General features: G+C 53.9%; 1 protein-coding gene across 4 annotated transcripts in view; it reads right to left on the bottom strand.

The window, feature by feature from the left end:
* CORO2B (coronin 2B) overlaps window positions 1-15,693 on the bottom strand; it is a 133,472-nt gene that overhangs the window by 15,220 nt on the left and 102,559 nt on the right. For all 4 annotated transcript variants that reach the window (XM_038580819.1, XM_038580820.1, XM_038580822.1 and 1 more), the window contains exon 3: window positions 7,695-7,811. In XM_038580819.1, the coding sequence (XP_038436747.1) occupies window positions 7,695-7,811 (117 nt within the window). The remainder of the gene's footprint in view (window positions 1-7,694; window positions 7,812-15,693) is intronic.

Here is a 15,693-nt window from a genome sequence, read left to right as displayed (position 1 = left end):
ACTATGCAATATTAGCCATTCGATCAATAATTCTGAAGCCTACGAATAAACATGGAACTCCAAAGGCAGTCCTCGGGACAGGGGAGAAGGCTGGGAACTGGGGGTGCCCCCAAGGCGATTCCCGTGACAGTTTCCTTTCCCAGCGTGTCCCCGGAAGACCCTACGCTGCACGTGTAGACGTGGGAGGCTTCACGGTGAGAAAGGCAGGTTCAATCAAAGGTCTGAGGTCACCTTTCAGTGTACCCTTCTCGGTTTAAAAAACAGACCCGAGAAAAAGTTTATAATTAGGGGACAGTCTAAAACAGTTTTCTGACATTGCCATCACCTGTGGTTGCTCCAGCTTTCCATGAAAAGCCCTGGACGGGCGGTGGGGGCTGGGGGGTGAGGTGACAGAGAGGGGACCCAGTAGGACCCATGGTTTTTCCTAAGTGGGCCCTGCCTAAGGGCATTCAGAGATGAGGTCTGATCTGGAAAAGGATGGGAGGGTGGAGCAGGGACCAGTGTAGATGACTGCGTGGTCACCCCTAAGACCCAGTCTTCTTGTCCCCAGCGCACCAGAGGACGGTGACCCTTGAAGAAAGGACACCAATGCTTGGTTTGGACACACATGAGCATGCACGCCTGCATGCACACACACACCACAAACCCCCACCCCCCACTTTTTTCTCTTCTACCCCAAAGGAGGCTGTTGCATGTGTTCTTCTGCAACTTGTTCTTCTCCTGTAATAGGTAGTGAGCATCTTTCCACACCAGTACACATGGATTTACCCTCTCTTAGTAAGTGGCCAGAGGGACATCTGTTGCCTGACGGTGCCACAATGGATTTAATCAGTCTCCGTTAACGGACACCTGGGCTCTGCCCACTTTTGTCCCTATTACAAGTCACTCTATGAGGAACAGTCCCGTAATACAAGTTTGAGTGCAAATAGTCTTGTAGGGCACATGCCTACGGGTGTTTCATTTTTTAATAGTTACTGTAAAACTGTCCCCAAAAGCTGTCCCAGTTTTCGCCAACAGAGTCGGAGAGTGCTTCTTTATCTACGTCTCTAACTATACTTTCAGAAATAGACCTCTGCCCACCCAACAGGTCGAAAATGCCATCTCACCGTCTGGGTTTGCATTTCTGATTCTTAGAATTACTCTGTATCATTTTATGGGGTTTATTGTCGGCACCGGAGGAGGAAGCTCTAGAAACTTTCAGACTCTAAGGGATAAGACGTTGAGGGTCAGAATGACAGGCTGGGGGTGGGGGTCGCCTGGGAGGCTCAGTGTTGAGCGTCTGCCTCTGGCTGAGGTTGTGATCCTGGGGTCCTGGGATGGAGTCCCACATCGGGCTCCCCACAGAGAGCCTGCTTCTCCCTCTGCCTGTGTCTCTGCCTCTCTCTGTGTGTCTCTCATGAATAAATAAATAAAATCTTAAAACAAAACAAAAAGCATTTTTTTTTTTTTAAGGAGGTCGAGGATGTGGTCTCTGGACACCTTGCACTGTAGCTTGAGGATAACGGACAAGTAGGCACACACGGGAACACTGAGGCAGTCAGTGCAGAAGTGCTTACTGAGGCAGGAAAGTGGCCTCCGAACTTTGAGAGAGATCTCTGAAACAGAGACTACAGCCTTATCCACTCCACACACACCTCTATGAGCCAGACTCCTTTTAGTCAATGGGATTGTGCTGAGCTCCAGTTCTTGAATAGTACTTGGGGGGCAGAGAAGGGCAGAGCTGAGATGAGAACAGAGCTGGAGGGGCACTGATCCAGTCTTGGGGAGCGGTCAAGGGTGGGAGGGTCTGCGAAGAGCAAGGCTAGAAGACTGGATGTGGGCCCATGTTTGAAAGGAGAGGCTGGGGGGAGTGGGGAGGTGGCAGAGGAAGGGGGTGGACAAAGGAGCAGCGAGCAGCGTGGGCTCGGGCACAGCAGGCAGGGCAGGTGGGTCAGCCTGACCCGAGTGGAGCAGGCTGGCATGTGGCAGAGGAGGTGCCACGTGTGTCACACCTTTAAGTCACCAAGGTCTCAGGATGCTCTGCTTGCGTCTCAGGAAAAACCCTTCTCCCCATCAGCCTCACTCCTGAGTGTGGAGCTAACTGAGGCGCCTCCCTGGGTAGTGTCCCACGCCAGGTGAAGGTGGAGGCCCGAGGGAAGCTGGGAAGGGAGGGTCCAGCCAGCCTCCAAACCCACTCACTCGCAGGATGACTGGGAAAGCCAGGTAACCACTCTGAGGCTCAGGCTCCCGGTCTAGGTGACGAACAGAGACACGGGCACCATTCAGAGGTGCGTGTGTTGAACTAAACTCAGCTTCACGTCCTTGTGGGTCTCAGGCTTCCTAGCCAGATGAGCTGATTGGTTAGCATGACAGGTCTGCCTAGGAAGCCAGGGGTCAGCCGGGGGGAGGGGGAGGGCCAGCTCTGCCTGTGCCCAGGTTCAGCCTCTGAACTAGGTCCAAGAGCCAGGGAGCCGAGGCCTGCAGCAGGAGGCCCAGGGTGCTGTTTGTTACCAATAACTGTGAGATGTAGGGTCCCAGGTGGGGCTTGGGGGACCGGATGAAAAATATCCTGCAGCAAGGGATAGAGGCACCTTCCCTTAACCCCATGTGATATGGCCACTTGTCCCAGTCTTCTCACCTGCGCATCGAGGCAATACTAGTTAATCTCCCGAAGTTCTCCACTTTTGACATCATCGAGCGTATCGTGGGGGAGGGGGGAGAGACTGGCTCTGCTTGATCTACGGCTACAGCTTGATCTGCGGCTACAGCTAACAGTAGGCACCAGGCACCGAGTATGGTAGGAGCTCAGAGGAGGAGCTGGAGGTCACAGTGGACCTGGGTAGCTGGAAAAGCAATTCCAACCTCTTGGCATTCAAGGGATTTGTCTAAAGCACAGAGAGGATGGGTGTGGGAGGAAGCACTGTGGATCTGCTCAGAGGTTGCTTCAACAGGAAACCCGATAGGTCAGACAAACCAGATTTCTGGAAGGAAGAGGTGGAGAAATATGGCAAAATGCTCCCCCTAGCAAGCCAACTGTGCCCCTTCTTAGGTCCCCAGATTGGAGCCACGTTCAAGGCAGCTACATTCAACCCAACAAAATACGCTCAGTGTCTGCCTGTGTCACACATACCAGTCGCGGGGCCAGGGGAGGGTATCCTTGGTCTCAGCAGCTCATGGTTTTGCGGGGGAGACAGCAGACCGTGCAGACAAGGCTCAAGCAAGAGAGCTGATAAGGATGTTTAATAAAACTACAGAGCCGAGTGTCCCTGTGCCTGGGGACGGAGCAGCCGGACAATAAAGTGGGAGCTTAGCAGTCTCACAATCTCTATTCAAATCAGGGCCTTGACCTTACTGGCTGCCCAACGCCTACCTTCACCCCTGCATTGGTCTGACACCTTGGAGAGGTCACAGTTTGTCCTGCTTATCTGTCCCCAAAGAGGGAACAGCCTGCCAGTGCCCATATGCAGATATCGGGCACCGATAACGTGCCAGGCCATCCTACTGGGTGGCCGACTCCTCCATTGGGCACCGGATCTCCTAAGGTCTGAGGACCTTTGCCTCCAGCGCAAGGAACAGTGTCTGGCACATAGTTTTGAATGCGTGAGCCAACGGAAGAATCCTAGAAGCCCAGAAGTCTGGCTGTCACGCCATCGGCAGGTTCAGCAGTGAGTGAGCCCCCGACTTGGCGGGAGCAGGCCCCCCGTCGCTCTGGCTGGTGGTGAGCTGCGGAGTCGGGAAATCACCCATCTGGCTCGGAAGGGGTCGGGGATTTCTCTCTCGGATATGAGGTTCCCATGCAGCGTAGTCTTTTTTTTGGAAACCAGTGATAGAAGGTCTACTTGGGGGCTCAATGAGCAAAGAGTGAGATGAAGTGGGGAGAGCCCTGGGTCTCTGACTCCAGCTCTCTGGCTGCCCCAGGGGCCGTGGGGTTCGCAGTAGACCATCAACGCGAAACTTCGTACATTCATTTTGTTCTGATGCGGAGTCCAACACGATCTCCAGTTTTACAGGAGGGCCGCTTGTGCCCAGAGAGGTAAAGGTTCAAGGTCGCAGGTCTGGAAAGTGGTGGACCCTAACCTATGGCCGCCTGAGCCTGGCTGCTTAAGGACAGAGCTGCGCTGCCCCTTGCTCTGCGGGGCCAGGTGTGTCGGTGGGGCCACTGTCCGGCCATCTCTGAAGGGGGCACCCTGTTCCCTTCCAGCTCCGAGAGGTAATGGTTCTAGAGTGTGTGCGTGTGTAGAAGGGCAGGGTGGTGGGTGGCTTCTGGCTGCTGCTGCAGGGCTGACATCCTGCCCCATCCCACTCCCGGCTCCTGGGGAGGGCCCTCCTCTCTGGGAGTGGGGGTGGGGTGGGAGGGCAGCCTTTGGATAAAGGAGCAGAGGAAATCGCTGAGCTCAGCCCACCAGGGAGAGGGCCCTGCCTCCCTCTTCCCCTCTCCTTGAGATGTCAGAAACCTCTCCGTTTCTCTGCAGCTGCCGGCCCTCTGGGAAGGCTAGGAGCACAGGGCTGGAAGCCCACGGAGCCCTTCCCTGCCGCTGCCAGCCACCCTCCCTAGCTGCAGCAGAAGCTATAAAAAGCACAGCCGCTCAACAATAGGTGACATCACCCAGCGGCGGAAAGAACTGGATCCTACCAGATGCCAGGGAGAGTTATGGCCCTACAGCTCCCTCAGGACAGGAGTGCATTGGGAAGGGGTCTGAGTAGGTTCCCCTGGAGCCCTGGAGGGCTGGGGTCCCCCTCTGAAGGCCCTCCTCATGCCCTGGCGGGGGCCGGGGGCATGAGCTTGGCTTTCCCTGGAGGTTTTTCAGGGGTGGGAGATATGGGAGAGGAACTGGGGAGCAGGGGGAGCTGGTGGGCTCCTTTCAGTGTCCCCAGACTGTCCAGAGAGACAAGCAGAGGGCCCCGCCTGGAGACATGGGCCAGACCCGCTTCAAAGCCACTCTCCTGCCCCCGAGCCCCGTGAGTAGCACAGAGCCCGGCACTTAGGTCTCCTGCCTGACCCCCTAAGCCTGGTTCTGGGTGTCCCATGTGCAGTAAGTTGACCATTTGGGCCTCCCACCCTGGAGGGAGGGTGTCTCAGTGGCTTCCCCTCGAGGCGCTTCGAGGGAGGCAGGAAGGTCAGCCTGCATGGCCCCGGTGGTGCGGACAGGCCTCCTGACCTGGCCTGTGGAGCTACGGGCTCCTTCCCCTTACCTGCCCCCCTCCCAGGACCTGCGGAGGACGCCTCCCGCCCTGCCCTCCGTGTGCCCCACGTGTGCCCTCGTGCACGTGTGGCATGGGGCCCTGCTCAGAGAAGTCGCGGTGATGTACACACTGAGTGGTGGATCCCAAAGGCCAGCCCTCAGTGGCCCTGGGCCTCAGTTTCCTCACCTGTAAACCTAGGAAGGCTGGTGATGTGCTGAGGAGTGCCGGCCCTGCCTGTGCCCCGCCTGTGCCCCGCCTCCCTGTGTGACCTTGGGCCTTGGGGCCTTCTCCAGGGGGTTACTGGGCCCGGGGGCCTGTTAGCTCCAGTGGCCCTGAGGCCCAGGAGAGGTGGCGAACCAACCAGGCTAAGCTGCTGCTTATGGGCAGCTGGACTGGTGGCTGGAGCAGGAGCTTAGGTCCCCTCTGGACCAAAGACTTCATCTCCTTCTCTCTGGCTCATGCTCTGGGCCAGTCCTCCTCGCTGTGCCCCCAGGCCTGGTGTCCTTTCCCTCATCTCTCACCTCTGCCTGCCACGGTCCTCCCCTGGGTGCTCCTCTCCTCTTGGCTGAGCCACATCCCAGGGCTGGTGGCTTGAGGTGTGTGTGTCGAGGGGGGACACTCCTCCAGGGAGCCAGCTGTGACCGCCCCCCTCTGGCCTGAGAGGTCCCCTTCCCTGATCCCCGGGGAGCACAGGGTCCCCTCCATATGTTGAAATCCTACCCCCTAAGCTGATGGTATTAGGAGGCAGGGCCCCTGGGTAGTGACTAGGTCTTGAGGGTGGAACCCTCAGGAATGGGATTAGTGCCCTTATCATAGAGCCTCCAGAGACCCCAGCCCCTGCCACCCCGCGGGCATGCGACAAAAGGAAGGCTCTCCCAGACCATTCTGGCACCTGCTCCCGGACTTCAGCTTCCAGAACTGTGAGCAGTAAATGCCTGCTGTTTATAAGCCCCCCAGCCTGGTGTTTTGTGACAGCGGCCTGGGGACTGAGACCCTCCCCGCAGGCCCGTGCCCTCTCCCCCGGGGCCTCCTCCAACGCCTTCTCTGCACCAGTCCAGCTTCTCCAGAGCCCAGCCTTCTCTAACTCCCCGCCGATACTTCTGGCAACACGCATCTCCCCTCCCCGTGCACACAGCCCTCGGCCTGACCTCGGCGGCTGCAGGGACTTCGTTCTGCGTAGCACGTCGGTGAGCGGCGTATGCCCTGCCCTTGTACTGCTGGTGGCTCCAGCGCAGGGCAGAGACCCGCAGGCACAGTGGGGGGCACAGACCCCCTTACCCCCGCATAGCAACCGCCAAAGGCACGTCTCAACACGGCCGTTGCACAAAGGGAGCAACACTGAGGCCCAGGGAGGGTAAGTAATCTGCCCCTGGTCGCCCAGCTGGCCAGCGGTGCTGCTGAGATTCAGTCCCGGGTGGGGAGATGGCCCAGCTGAGCTCCGATGGCAGGCCAGTCCCCGGGAGCGGGGCGGGCACCCTGTGGTCCTGGGATCTCATGGGCCTAATGGAAGAGGGCCGCTCGGCTAGTGTGGTCGGTGCCGGGCCTCGTGCTTTTCCCGAATATCCCTGGTTTACTAGCCGGGCCCCTGGAGCAAGAGGCACCTGACTCACCCAGGAAGGGAACGAGGTGCTGCTGAGCCAGAAGCAGGCAGGCCCGGCTCCGTCAGTGACCCTTGCACCGTTGCCCTCCGTCAGGTGGGAGTTAGTACCCGAGGCAGAAGCCCCGGCTCGTGTGTCCTTCCTGTCCCCAAGCTGGTCACTGCTCACCTGCTTGCCAGCTGACTGCTCTGTGCATTTGTGGCACGACGAGACCTGGTGCGTGGGTCGTGCAGCCAGCAGCCCTCCCGTGCGGACTCCCTGCCTGTGACCCTTCCTTGGCCGCGGTCTGGGGGTGGCAGTGGCTTTCTCACACAGGAACCCCGAGGACGAACTACACCCTGGCTCAGAGAGAGCGGAGGAGCTCCAAGTTGCAGCCTGTCCGCTCCCTCCCTCGAGGTTGATGACAGTCGCCCAACACCTCGCAGGCAGAGCCGCGCCAACCGTGGTCACTGACGCTCTCCGCTCCTCGGGAAGGACGCGGCCCCTCCACCTGCCCTCTCCCCGGTCACGCAGCCCCTGTGCTCTGACCACTGCGCTCCACAGCTGCCCCCAGCCCCAGCCGCATCCTCCCTGGCCCAGGAAGGGCAGGAGGGAAAATACGGACAGGGAGGAAGGTCTTCTTCTGAGACCACAGACGAGCGCTCAATCACCTCCCTAAGCTTCGTGTTTTAAGTCTCACCTACAAAATCAACACCTCCAAACGACATCACACTAGAGGTGCCAGATCTGCCAAATATTCCACGGATTCACTTTCTCAGTCCTTTTCCCGACTCCCTCCCCATCCGGGGCTAGCTGGAAAGACAACAACAACGCTGGTAGAAGAAGGGCAAAGAAGGGAGGAGGAGAGGCGTTCAGGAAGGGAGGGCTCCAGGAGGAAGTGGGGAGGAGCCCCCAGGGGGTCTGCCCTCCTTGGGGAGCCCCCCTCCTGCTCACCGACGTGTCCTCTGAGCACGAGGCAATGATGTTGTCAATGAATGGGTTCCACTTGATGTCCAGCACGTTGCCCTGGTGACCACAGACCTTGGGGTAGTTGGGTTCAATCCTGCCCGTCTGCCAAGGAGAAAGAGAGAGAGAGAAATGGGGATTAGTCGGATGGTCCTAGGGTGGCCCTGAAGAAGAGACGTTATTCTGGGCTGGAAGGTCCCTGAGGACCTACCACTGTCGTATCCACCTTTGCATCCCTGCTTAGGCTGGTCCAAGTGTTCAGTGTGCATCTTAAACACCTGTGCACAGTGCCCCGTGGCTCAAAGCGTAGTCTCTGGAGGCACAGAGGCCTGTGTTTGAATTACAGCTCTGCTCCCTTTTAGCTCCGTGGTCCTGTTAAAGTCAGTGAGGTTCGATGAGCTTCAATTTCTTGATCTCTGAAAGCAGGAGAGTAACACCTGCCTCTCAGCCTTTGGTGAAGACTGAATGAGCTAACACTTGGCAAAGTGCTTCGTGTGCAAATTATCATCACAGTGAACGCTGGGTATAGCACAGTAGTATTATTGTCATACAGATTAGATAATAACAGCTCCTCCAGGAGGTCTTCCCTGACCCCTCAAAGGGGTAAGAGCTCCTCCTCTGTGTGCTCCTAGCATTCTAGGCCGCCTTCTATGAGGCACCATCAGGTGCAATGCGGCCTGTTTCTATCTGTGAGCAACCGAGGACGGGATCTGTCTCTTGTCTCTGATTATCCAGCTCCTTACAAGCCTGGCACATATGCTACGTGCTAGGTACATGACCTGAGAGACATCCTTCAAAGGGAATGGATTCCACAAAAGACGCAACAAGGAACACAGGGCAGGGCAGTCCATGTTTAATGAAGGGAAGGAAAATTATAGCCAGAAGCCGTGTTTCCGTCCTCAGGCCTTTTGAATATTAGATTTTGGGGTATTGGAGGAAACAGGATTTTCCCAGTCACTGCCCATGGGAATAGTGGTTAGGTCATCAGAGGCATCTTGGGCAGGCCATACCTCACCCCCCCACCCTTTAGGACCCTCAACTGATGAATAAAGAAGAGAATCAATTTTTGCAAAGCCTCTGCTTCATGTGCTTTACGCTTTGCCAGCATGATGGGGCCAGGGTGATTTCAGAGTCTGTGTCCTGCAGTAACCTCTCCCCACCCACTTCCTGCCCGCATCTCTAGCAGCTCATTTCCAGATCATCTGATTTTTTTTTTTTTTGTGACACAGCAATGGTGAGATGGGTAGCGAAGAAACAGACCCAAGAGCAAATGGCAATGGTACAGAGGGTGAGACATGAGGCAGAGGAAGAGGGAGAGGAAAACAGCATCGGAGGTGTACTCAGGAGAGCTTGGCTGACAACGTGCATCGTGGGAAAACTACAGAATGGGGGCAATGGAGATCTGGGGAACACCGTCATCAGTTAGGAAGGGGTCCCCTTTGCCATTCTATGGGGGATGCAGTTAGAACTGGGATATCTGTTTATTTTTTTTTTTAGATTTTATTTATTTATTCATGAGAGACACAGAGAGAGAGGCAGAGACACAGGCAGAGGGAGAAGCAGGCGCCCTGCGGGGAGCCCAATGTGGGACTTGATCCCAGGACCCCCGGGATCACGCCCTGAGCCAAAGGCAGATGCTCAACCACTCACTGAGCCACCCAGGTGCCCCTGGGATATCTTTTCAATTACTTTTGGGCTGTTGGACTCTTTCTTTAAATCAGAGTCTAAGCAGATTGAGCCACATGTGACCATGGCATTTGTCAAGGTTACACATTATTTTCTCTGACTCTCACACACCCTGTGATTTAGGTATGAGGAACTTGAGTGAGGCCCAGAAAGCTTAAGCAACTTGCCCAAGTTTACCCAGCTGAAGGCAAACGGGGGTTCCTGCCTAGGGGTGACCCTCAAGGCTGAGCTTTTGGAATCCCACAGCTCTTTGGGTCAAGTCCCCTCCTCTAGCCCCGACTTCCAAGGGCAGACAGCTCCCACAGCTCACATACTCTCTGACAGCACCATATGATCCCGAGGGCTACATCCGAGTGATCCCTGAGCAAAGCTGCCTGCATTAAGCTTTTGGCACCCAGCCCAGCCCAGGCGCATGTGAGGGGCACCGAAACAGTCAATAGGTGGCCATCAGCTAGCAGCAGCTTCTGGCTAGCAGCCTGTGTGGGTGATGCACTGGACGGACAGGTTAAGCAACATCCCTGGAACCTATTCAGAATGGGGTGAGGTCAGAGCCCTGCATTGGGAAGGGAATAGGTCTTTTTAAAGCTGAGAATGATCCCGATGTAATGTATACTCCCAGGTGGACCTCGCCTTACACAATGGATGCATTCCCCAATAGGGTGGGGAATTATGATTGTCATGACTAAATCACATTGTTGCTCATGTGAATGGTGACCCCTACAGTTGTGCAGTGCACAACCTACTTGACTGTACATGGTAGCCCTCAAGGGAAGAACCCCCTTTCAACCTGGCAGCTCTGCGTTTCCTATTTTATACCATACGTTACCACATAACATTTGTTTGAAAGACAAGTTCCAGTACTAAGAAAAAAAATATCAGAGAAACCACTGTTCTATGGAGAAATCAACTCAATTAAAAAAACACCATGATTAACTCCAGGACAAAGGGTGTATAAAGAAAGCTAATGTAAATCATAGTGATAATGATTTATGTACAATATTTACATAGTTGTAATAATGTAAATCCTGAATATTTATTGAAACAAGAGTTAAACTATAACATACCGGGAGCACAGAGGTAGGGAAAGTGTGTGTGTGTGTAGCTGGAAGGGAGCCAGATCCTTATCTTCCATAATGGGAAGTCAACATACAATGTCTAAGATTTAAAAAAATCTAGACATGGCGGTGAAAGCATGCAATTAAGAAATCCGGGGATAAGTGCAAAAGGAAACAGCTAAAAGCAATGAACGGAGCTCCCTTTGGGGAGTGCAGTGAAGTGGGGGAGCGATTGACGTTACAGGCAGTGGTGTGCTGATAACTGTTTAACTGGTTTTCCAGGAAAAAAAAAAAAAGGCCCTCTTGGGAGCATTTGCCAATTTCAGTGGTGTAAATATTCCCACTACGCTCGTTTTTGATCTACCAGGGTGATGTCACCAAAAGTCGAGTCAGAAGAGGCTCCTGGCAGTCCACGGTCACGTGAGCTTTCCACCGTGGAGACAAGAGACACAAGTTATCTGGAGAACCAGAGCAGTAAAATAACTAGGGGATTTGTTAACCCCCAGCACCAAAAAAACAAAAAAACAAAACAACAACAAAAAACAAAACAAAACAAAAAACCCTTAGCACCTTTGCTTTGGATATAATTTATTTAATTGGAAGTTTGCATAACTTAAGTTTTGATAATGGCCATGTTTACCCATGGGTTTGCAGAACTCCTAAAAATGTAGCAACAGGCCCTCAAGAGCCGGCCTGAGCAGACTGCAGCACATCACCCATACTATAGGCTTTGCAGTGGCATCAGTGGTTATGAACTCTGGACCACTACTGCTTTGAGAGGCAGACGAATTAAAGAACAAATAAATAAAATACAGGTACCAGATGTTCTAAAGGAAGCTAGTTCTATATATATATTTTAAAGATTTTATTTATTTATTCATGAGAGACACACAGAGAGATGCAGACATAGGCAGAGGGAGAAGCAGGCTCCATGCGGGGAGCCTGACGCAGGACTCGAGCCTGGGACCCCGGGATCATGACCCGGGCTGAAGGCAGATGCTCAACCACTAGCCACCCAGGCGTTCTGTTCTGCATTTAAAAAAAAAATGTGAACAATCCTCTCCCCAGACCCCCAAATGCCTCTCTTTTCTGTTCCAATTTCTGTAGGGGGCTGTGACTTGAGACCGAATCCGGATCTGGCTCGTAACTGTCTTCTCTCACTCGCTCTCCTACTAATACCCACACCAACACTAACAGCTGTCATCAATGTAATCAGATTTAATCTTCATAACTTCATCTTACAGCAGAGGGAGCAGAGGTTTAGAAAGTGTCAGAGGAGCAGAGTCAAGGTTTTTCAATGTTTCAAGATGGTAGTGGAGATGGTCAGTTCACAGTGCCCCAGGGTAGGGTGTCAGGGGTCCTGGGGTCTAACCTGCCAGCTGGTCCTTGAACCTCAGAAAGCTTCAGCCTCAAAAGAAGATCTAGCTGCCTGGGGTGGGATCGGGGAAGCCCGTTCCTTGGTGTCTATAATCCCATGATTGCCATGGAAATCTTCATGCCGTTGGCGTGGGCCTCATCCCGGAAGCCTCAAAGGACAAATGCAGCCCCCTCTTCAGTGAGACAAACCTTCAACACCAAATCTTGGGTGGTGGATGTCACCTACCCTGAGCCTTTTCAAGGAGTTGCCGAGTGCTGGGGGGCCCATCACATCTCAAGTGTACCTCATCTACCAGAAGACCCAGTTGACAGAGGCTGGGACACGGGCCTCTCCGTACCTTCCTGCAGGTGCATTTGACCTAGTGTCTCAAGGACTTTTCAAAGGTTCATAGCCTTTGGCCAGTAAATCAATAGAGAAGCACATGAGGACATTTGCTGCTCAGTGTTATTTATAATAGAGAACAAAATAATAAATGCCCAATAAGGGGGCGTTGCCAAAATGAATTCCAGTACCCCAGTATTACAGAATATTATGAGGTCATTGAGAAGTGGTGTTTTCAAAGAATACTTAATGACTTGGGAATTGCACAAGAGCTAATGGTTAGTGCAACAGTCAGAAGCAAGTTATGTATGTAAAATGATCCCTGTCTATTACACACACACACACACACACACACACACACACACACACAGTCGGTAAGAAAATCCATCAAGATGTTAATAGTGGCAATCTCCCCGGCTTAGGTGGGTGTTCGTGGTTTCCAACTCTTCCACGACGAACATTTAAACTTTGAATTGAAAAGATAGATGTCGGGATGCCTGGGTAGCTCAGAGGCTGAGCATCTGCCTTTGGCTCAGGGCCTGATCCCAGATTCCCAGGATCGAGTCCCACACCGGGCTCCCTGCACGGAGCCTGCTTCTCCCTCTGCCTGTGTCTCTGCCTCTCTCTGTGTCTCTCATGAATAAATAAACAAAATCTTAAAAAAAAAAAAAAAGGTCCTAAAGAAGTGAGGTGCAGACTCATGCCTACCAATTTACATGTTCCAGAAGCTCTGGGGAGCACAAATATCTTTGTTCACGCAGGCTTCTCTGCTTCCTTGTTGCCCCACAAATGGTTTGGGGGGAAACAACCTCCCTGAAATTGAATAACATTGTACAACTGATTGCAAGCAGGTTTCAGGGTGCGTGGTGTGCCCGCGGGCGGCCGAGGCCAGGCCCTCCCTTGGAAAGGCTGCCCCCGGGAGCAGTGGGTGCTGGGGGCCTCCGGCCAGGCTCTTCCTGAACCCCAGGAACTGATTGAGGACGAGATATTTTCAAAATAACCTGCCCTGGAGCTTCAGCTTCTTAGGATTTCCCGCCGCTGCTGCAAAGCTGAATTTTGTGCACAGAAGCAAGACGTTTCTAACCCGGGGAATCAGCTCAGGAAGGCTGCAAGGACCGACTCCAGACTCGGGAGGCGGCTCACCCCGCACCCCGCCCAGCCGAGTGACCTTGAACGTGGCCACCAGCCTCTCCGGGCTACCCAGATTCCTACACCCTGGGCTGTCCCCTTCTCTGCTTCTTCTTGGTGGCCCTCTTAGCTGTAGGAAGCAAGGCTAGGCTGCAGCCACAGGGCCTTGCCTCTGGGCCCAGGACAGAAGGTACAGAGTCACCCCAAGTCTGTTACCAGAAGGACACGGGATGGCAGTGCTAAGGATGACAATGAAAAAGACAAGGATGGTAACATCAGGTCATTGGACAGATGCTTACAAAGCCCTAAGCCTCCGCTGAGCAATTTATGTACATTGTTCTATTTGATTCTTGTTAACCTTACAAAGCCTCACAAAATGCTTCTAACCCTCCAGTGACAATCCATCTTAGGGGTAAGAAAACTGAGCTCCTGGGTTGGCAGAGCTGAAGCCTCGGACCTGGGGGGCATGGAGTGGCAATTTGCACTTGGCACCGTCCGGCTGGAGGCACCCTCGCTCCGCCGCCTCCTGTCTCACACCGGAGGTGAGACTTGGGCTAATTTAATTAGGGAGAAAGTGGTCATAGATCAGAAGTAGGACCTCAGGGGTTCTCGTGAGCTTCTCAGGAGGGGCTGGCCCTCAACTCTGTTGTGAAGCCCCTTAGGGACACCCCCCAGGTGTCAGATCATGATCTCGGGCTCCTAGGATAGAGCCCCCCCATCGGAGGGGGTCCCTGCTCAGTGGGGGATCTGCTTCTGCCTCTGCCTGCCTCTCTCCCTGTTTGTGATCTCTCTCTCTGACCAATAAATGAGTAAAATCTTAAAAAAAAAAAAAAAAAAAAGGAGCCCCTTAAACTTGCTCACTCAGTGTCTTCCCCTAGTGATTCTTAAACTTGGCTGTATTTTAGAATCTCCTGGGAAGTTTAAGAAAACCCCAGTGCCCAGGTTGCACCCCTACTGCTTTAGCCACAATGTCTGGGGTGGGGGAGCCAGACATCAGTGTTTTTGCAAGATCCCCAAGTATTTCCAACAATGTTTGGAAAGCACTACCCTAGGGGCTCCCTAGGCTGCCGGGGCCTCACACAACTACTTACAGCACCCATGCAATCTGAGACAGGGTCAGAGTTACCTCATGTGGGTGCAGGGGTGTGGGGAGAAATCAGAGAACGTCATTGCACGAAGCACAGATGAAGCAAGCAGGAAGGCAACAGTCGCCATCAGGTGACATTTTAAAGGAGGACCAGGTGATGATTTAAAGGAGGACCTGGGGTCACGGGAAACGCTGAACCAGGAGAGGGGAGGTCTAATGGCGAAATTCCAAGCTTTGGTAGGGGATCAATTTTTGGACAGGCCCCCCAGTCATACTCCTGCCACCACGCGCTGTCCCATGCCTCCCAGACCCCCCTGCTAGACTTCGTGCAGTCTTCTCTCCTCTCTCCTCCAGATGGAAGTTGATACTAAATGAGAGAGAGACAGAGTCAGCATAAGATGGGAAGCATAGTCCTCATTGAGGCCCACGGCAAATGTCAGGCCCCCTGTGTCCCCACCCGGGGCCTGAAGGAAGCATCACCCCCACCTCACAGCCCGTGACACTTCACTAAAAGCACTTAAACATAGTTACTTAGTTAATGTTGCCCAGGGGAAGGTGTGACCGGACAAATGAGGAAAGTCGCCCCTGGTCACTGCACTGGCAAGTGACAGCCAGGACAAGTTTGTGCAGGTTTGGGGCTCTGGGTGTCACCATGGCCCTCTCAGCGGGGGTCAAAGGGGTGTCTCAAGCTCCTAAACACTGTGTGCTCTTCACCGAAAGCGGGGTGCCCGGGGTATACCCAACTGACTAGTGACAGTCCCCAACACACGTGCACATGGACACACATTTATACACACATGCACGTGCAACCCTCGTGGCCATTTCTGTCCATTTCTGTCCAGGCCTCTGGCTCTGCTCCTTCCCTCTCTCTGTCCGGATCAGAATGCACTGGCCTCACGTCCCATTCTTCGGGGCCCTGATCTCTTCGACCAGTTAATCCAATAAATGAAAGCCTGCTAAGGAGGACACTGGGGGATAATGGGTCAGTCCGTTCCTCCCTGCAGGTCATCTGTGCCGACGCCGGCAGGAGCCTTTAGCGACAGTCTTTGGGCCCACAGGTGCACTCTCCTGGGTTTTCAGACTCTCAGGCAGTCTGGCTGGAGATCTATTTTGGATGGAGACTTTATTCGCTCTCGAGCTTGCGGGATTGTTCTGTGGGATTCCTGGAGTGGGCCCCAGATTTGCCTGCCTGCCTCTAGTGTCCTCCCTCTTCAATGCTCTCGCCAAGCCATCTTCTGTACTCTCACCTAAAGTCCACCTCTGCTGCAGCGACTCCCCCGCTCCATAAGATTCAATGGCTCCCTATTGCTTAGATTTGAAAAGCCGAACTCC

This window comes from Canis lupus, chromosome 30 (genome assembly GCF_011100685.1).
Source record: "Canis lupus familiaris isolate Mischka breed German Shepherd chromosome 30, alternate assembly UU_Cfam_GSD_1.0, whole genome shotgun sequence".
Classification (NCBI taxonomy): domain Eukaryota; kingdom Metazoa; phylum Chordata; class Mammalia; order Carnivora; family Canidae; genus Canis; species Canis lupus.
Note: the sequence above shows the minus strand (reverse complement) of the source record. Positions and strands in the feature narration are given on the sequence as shown.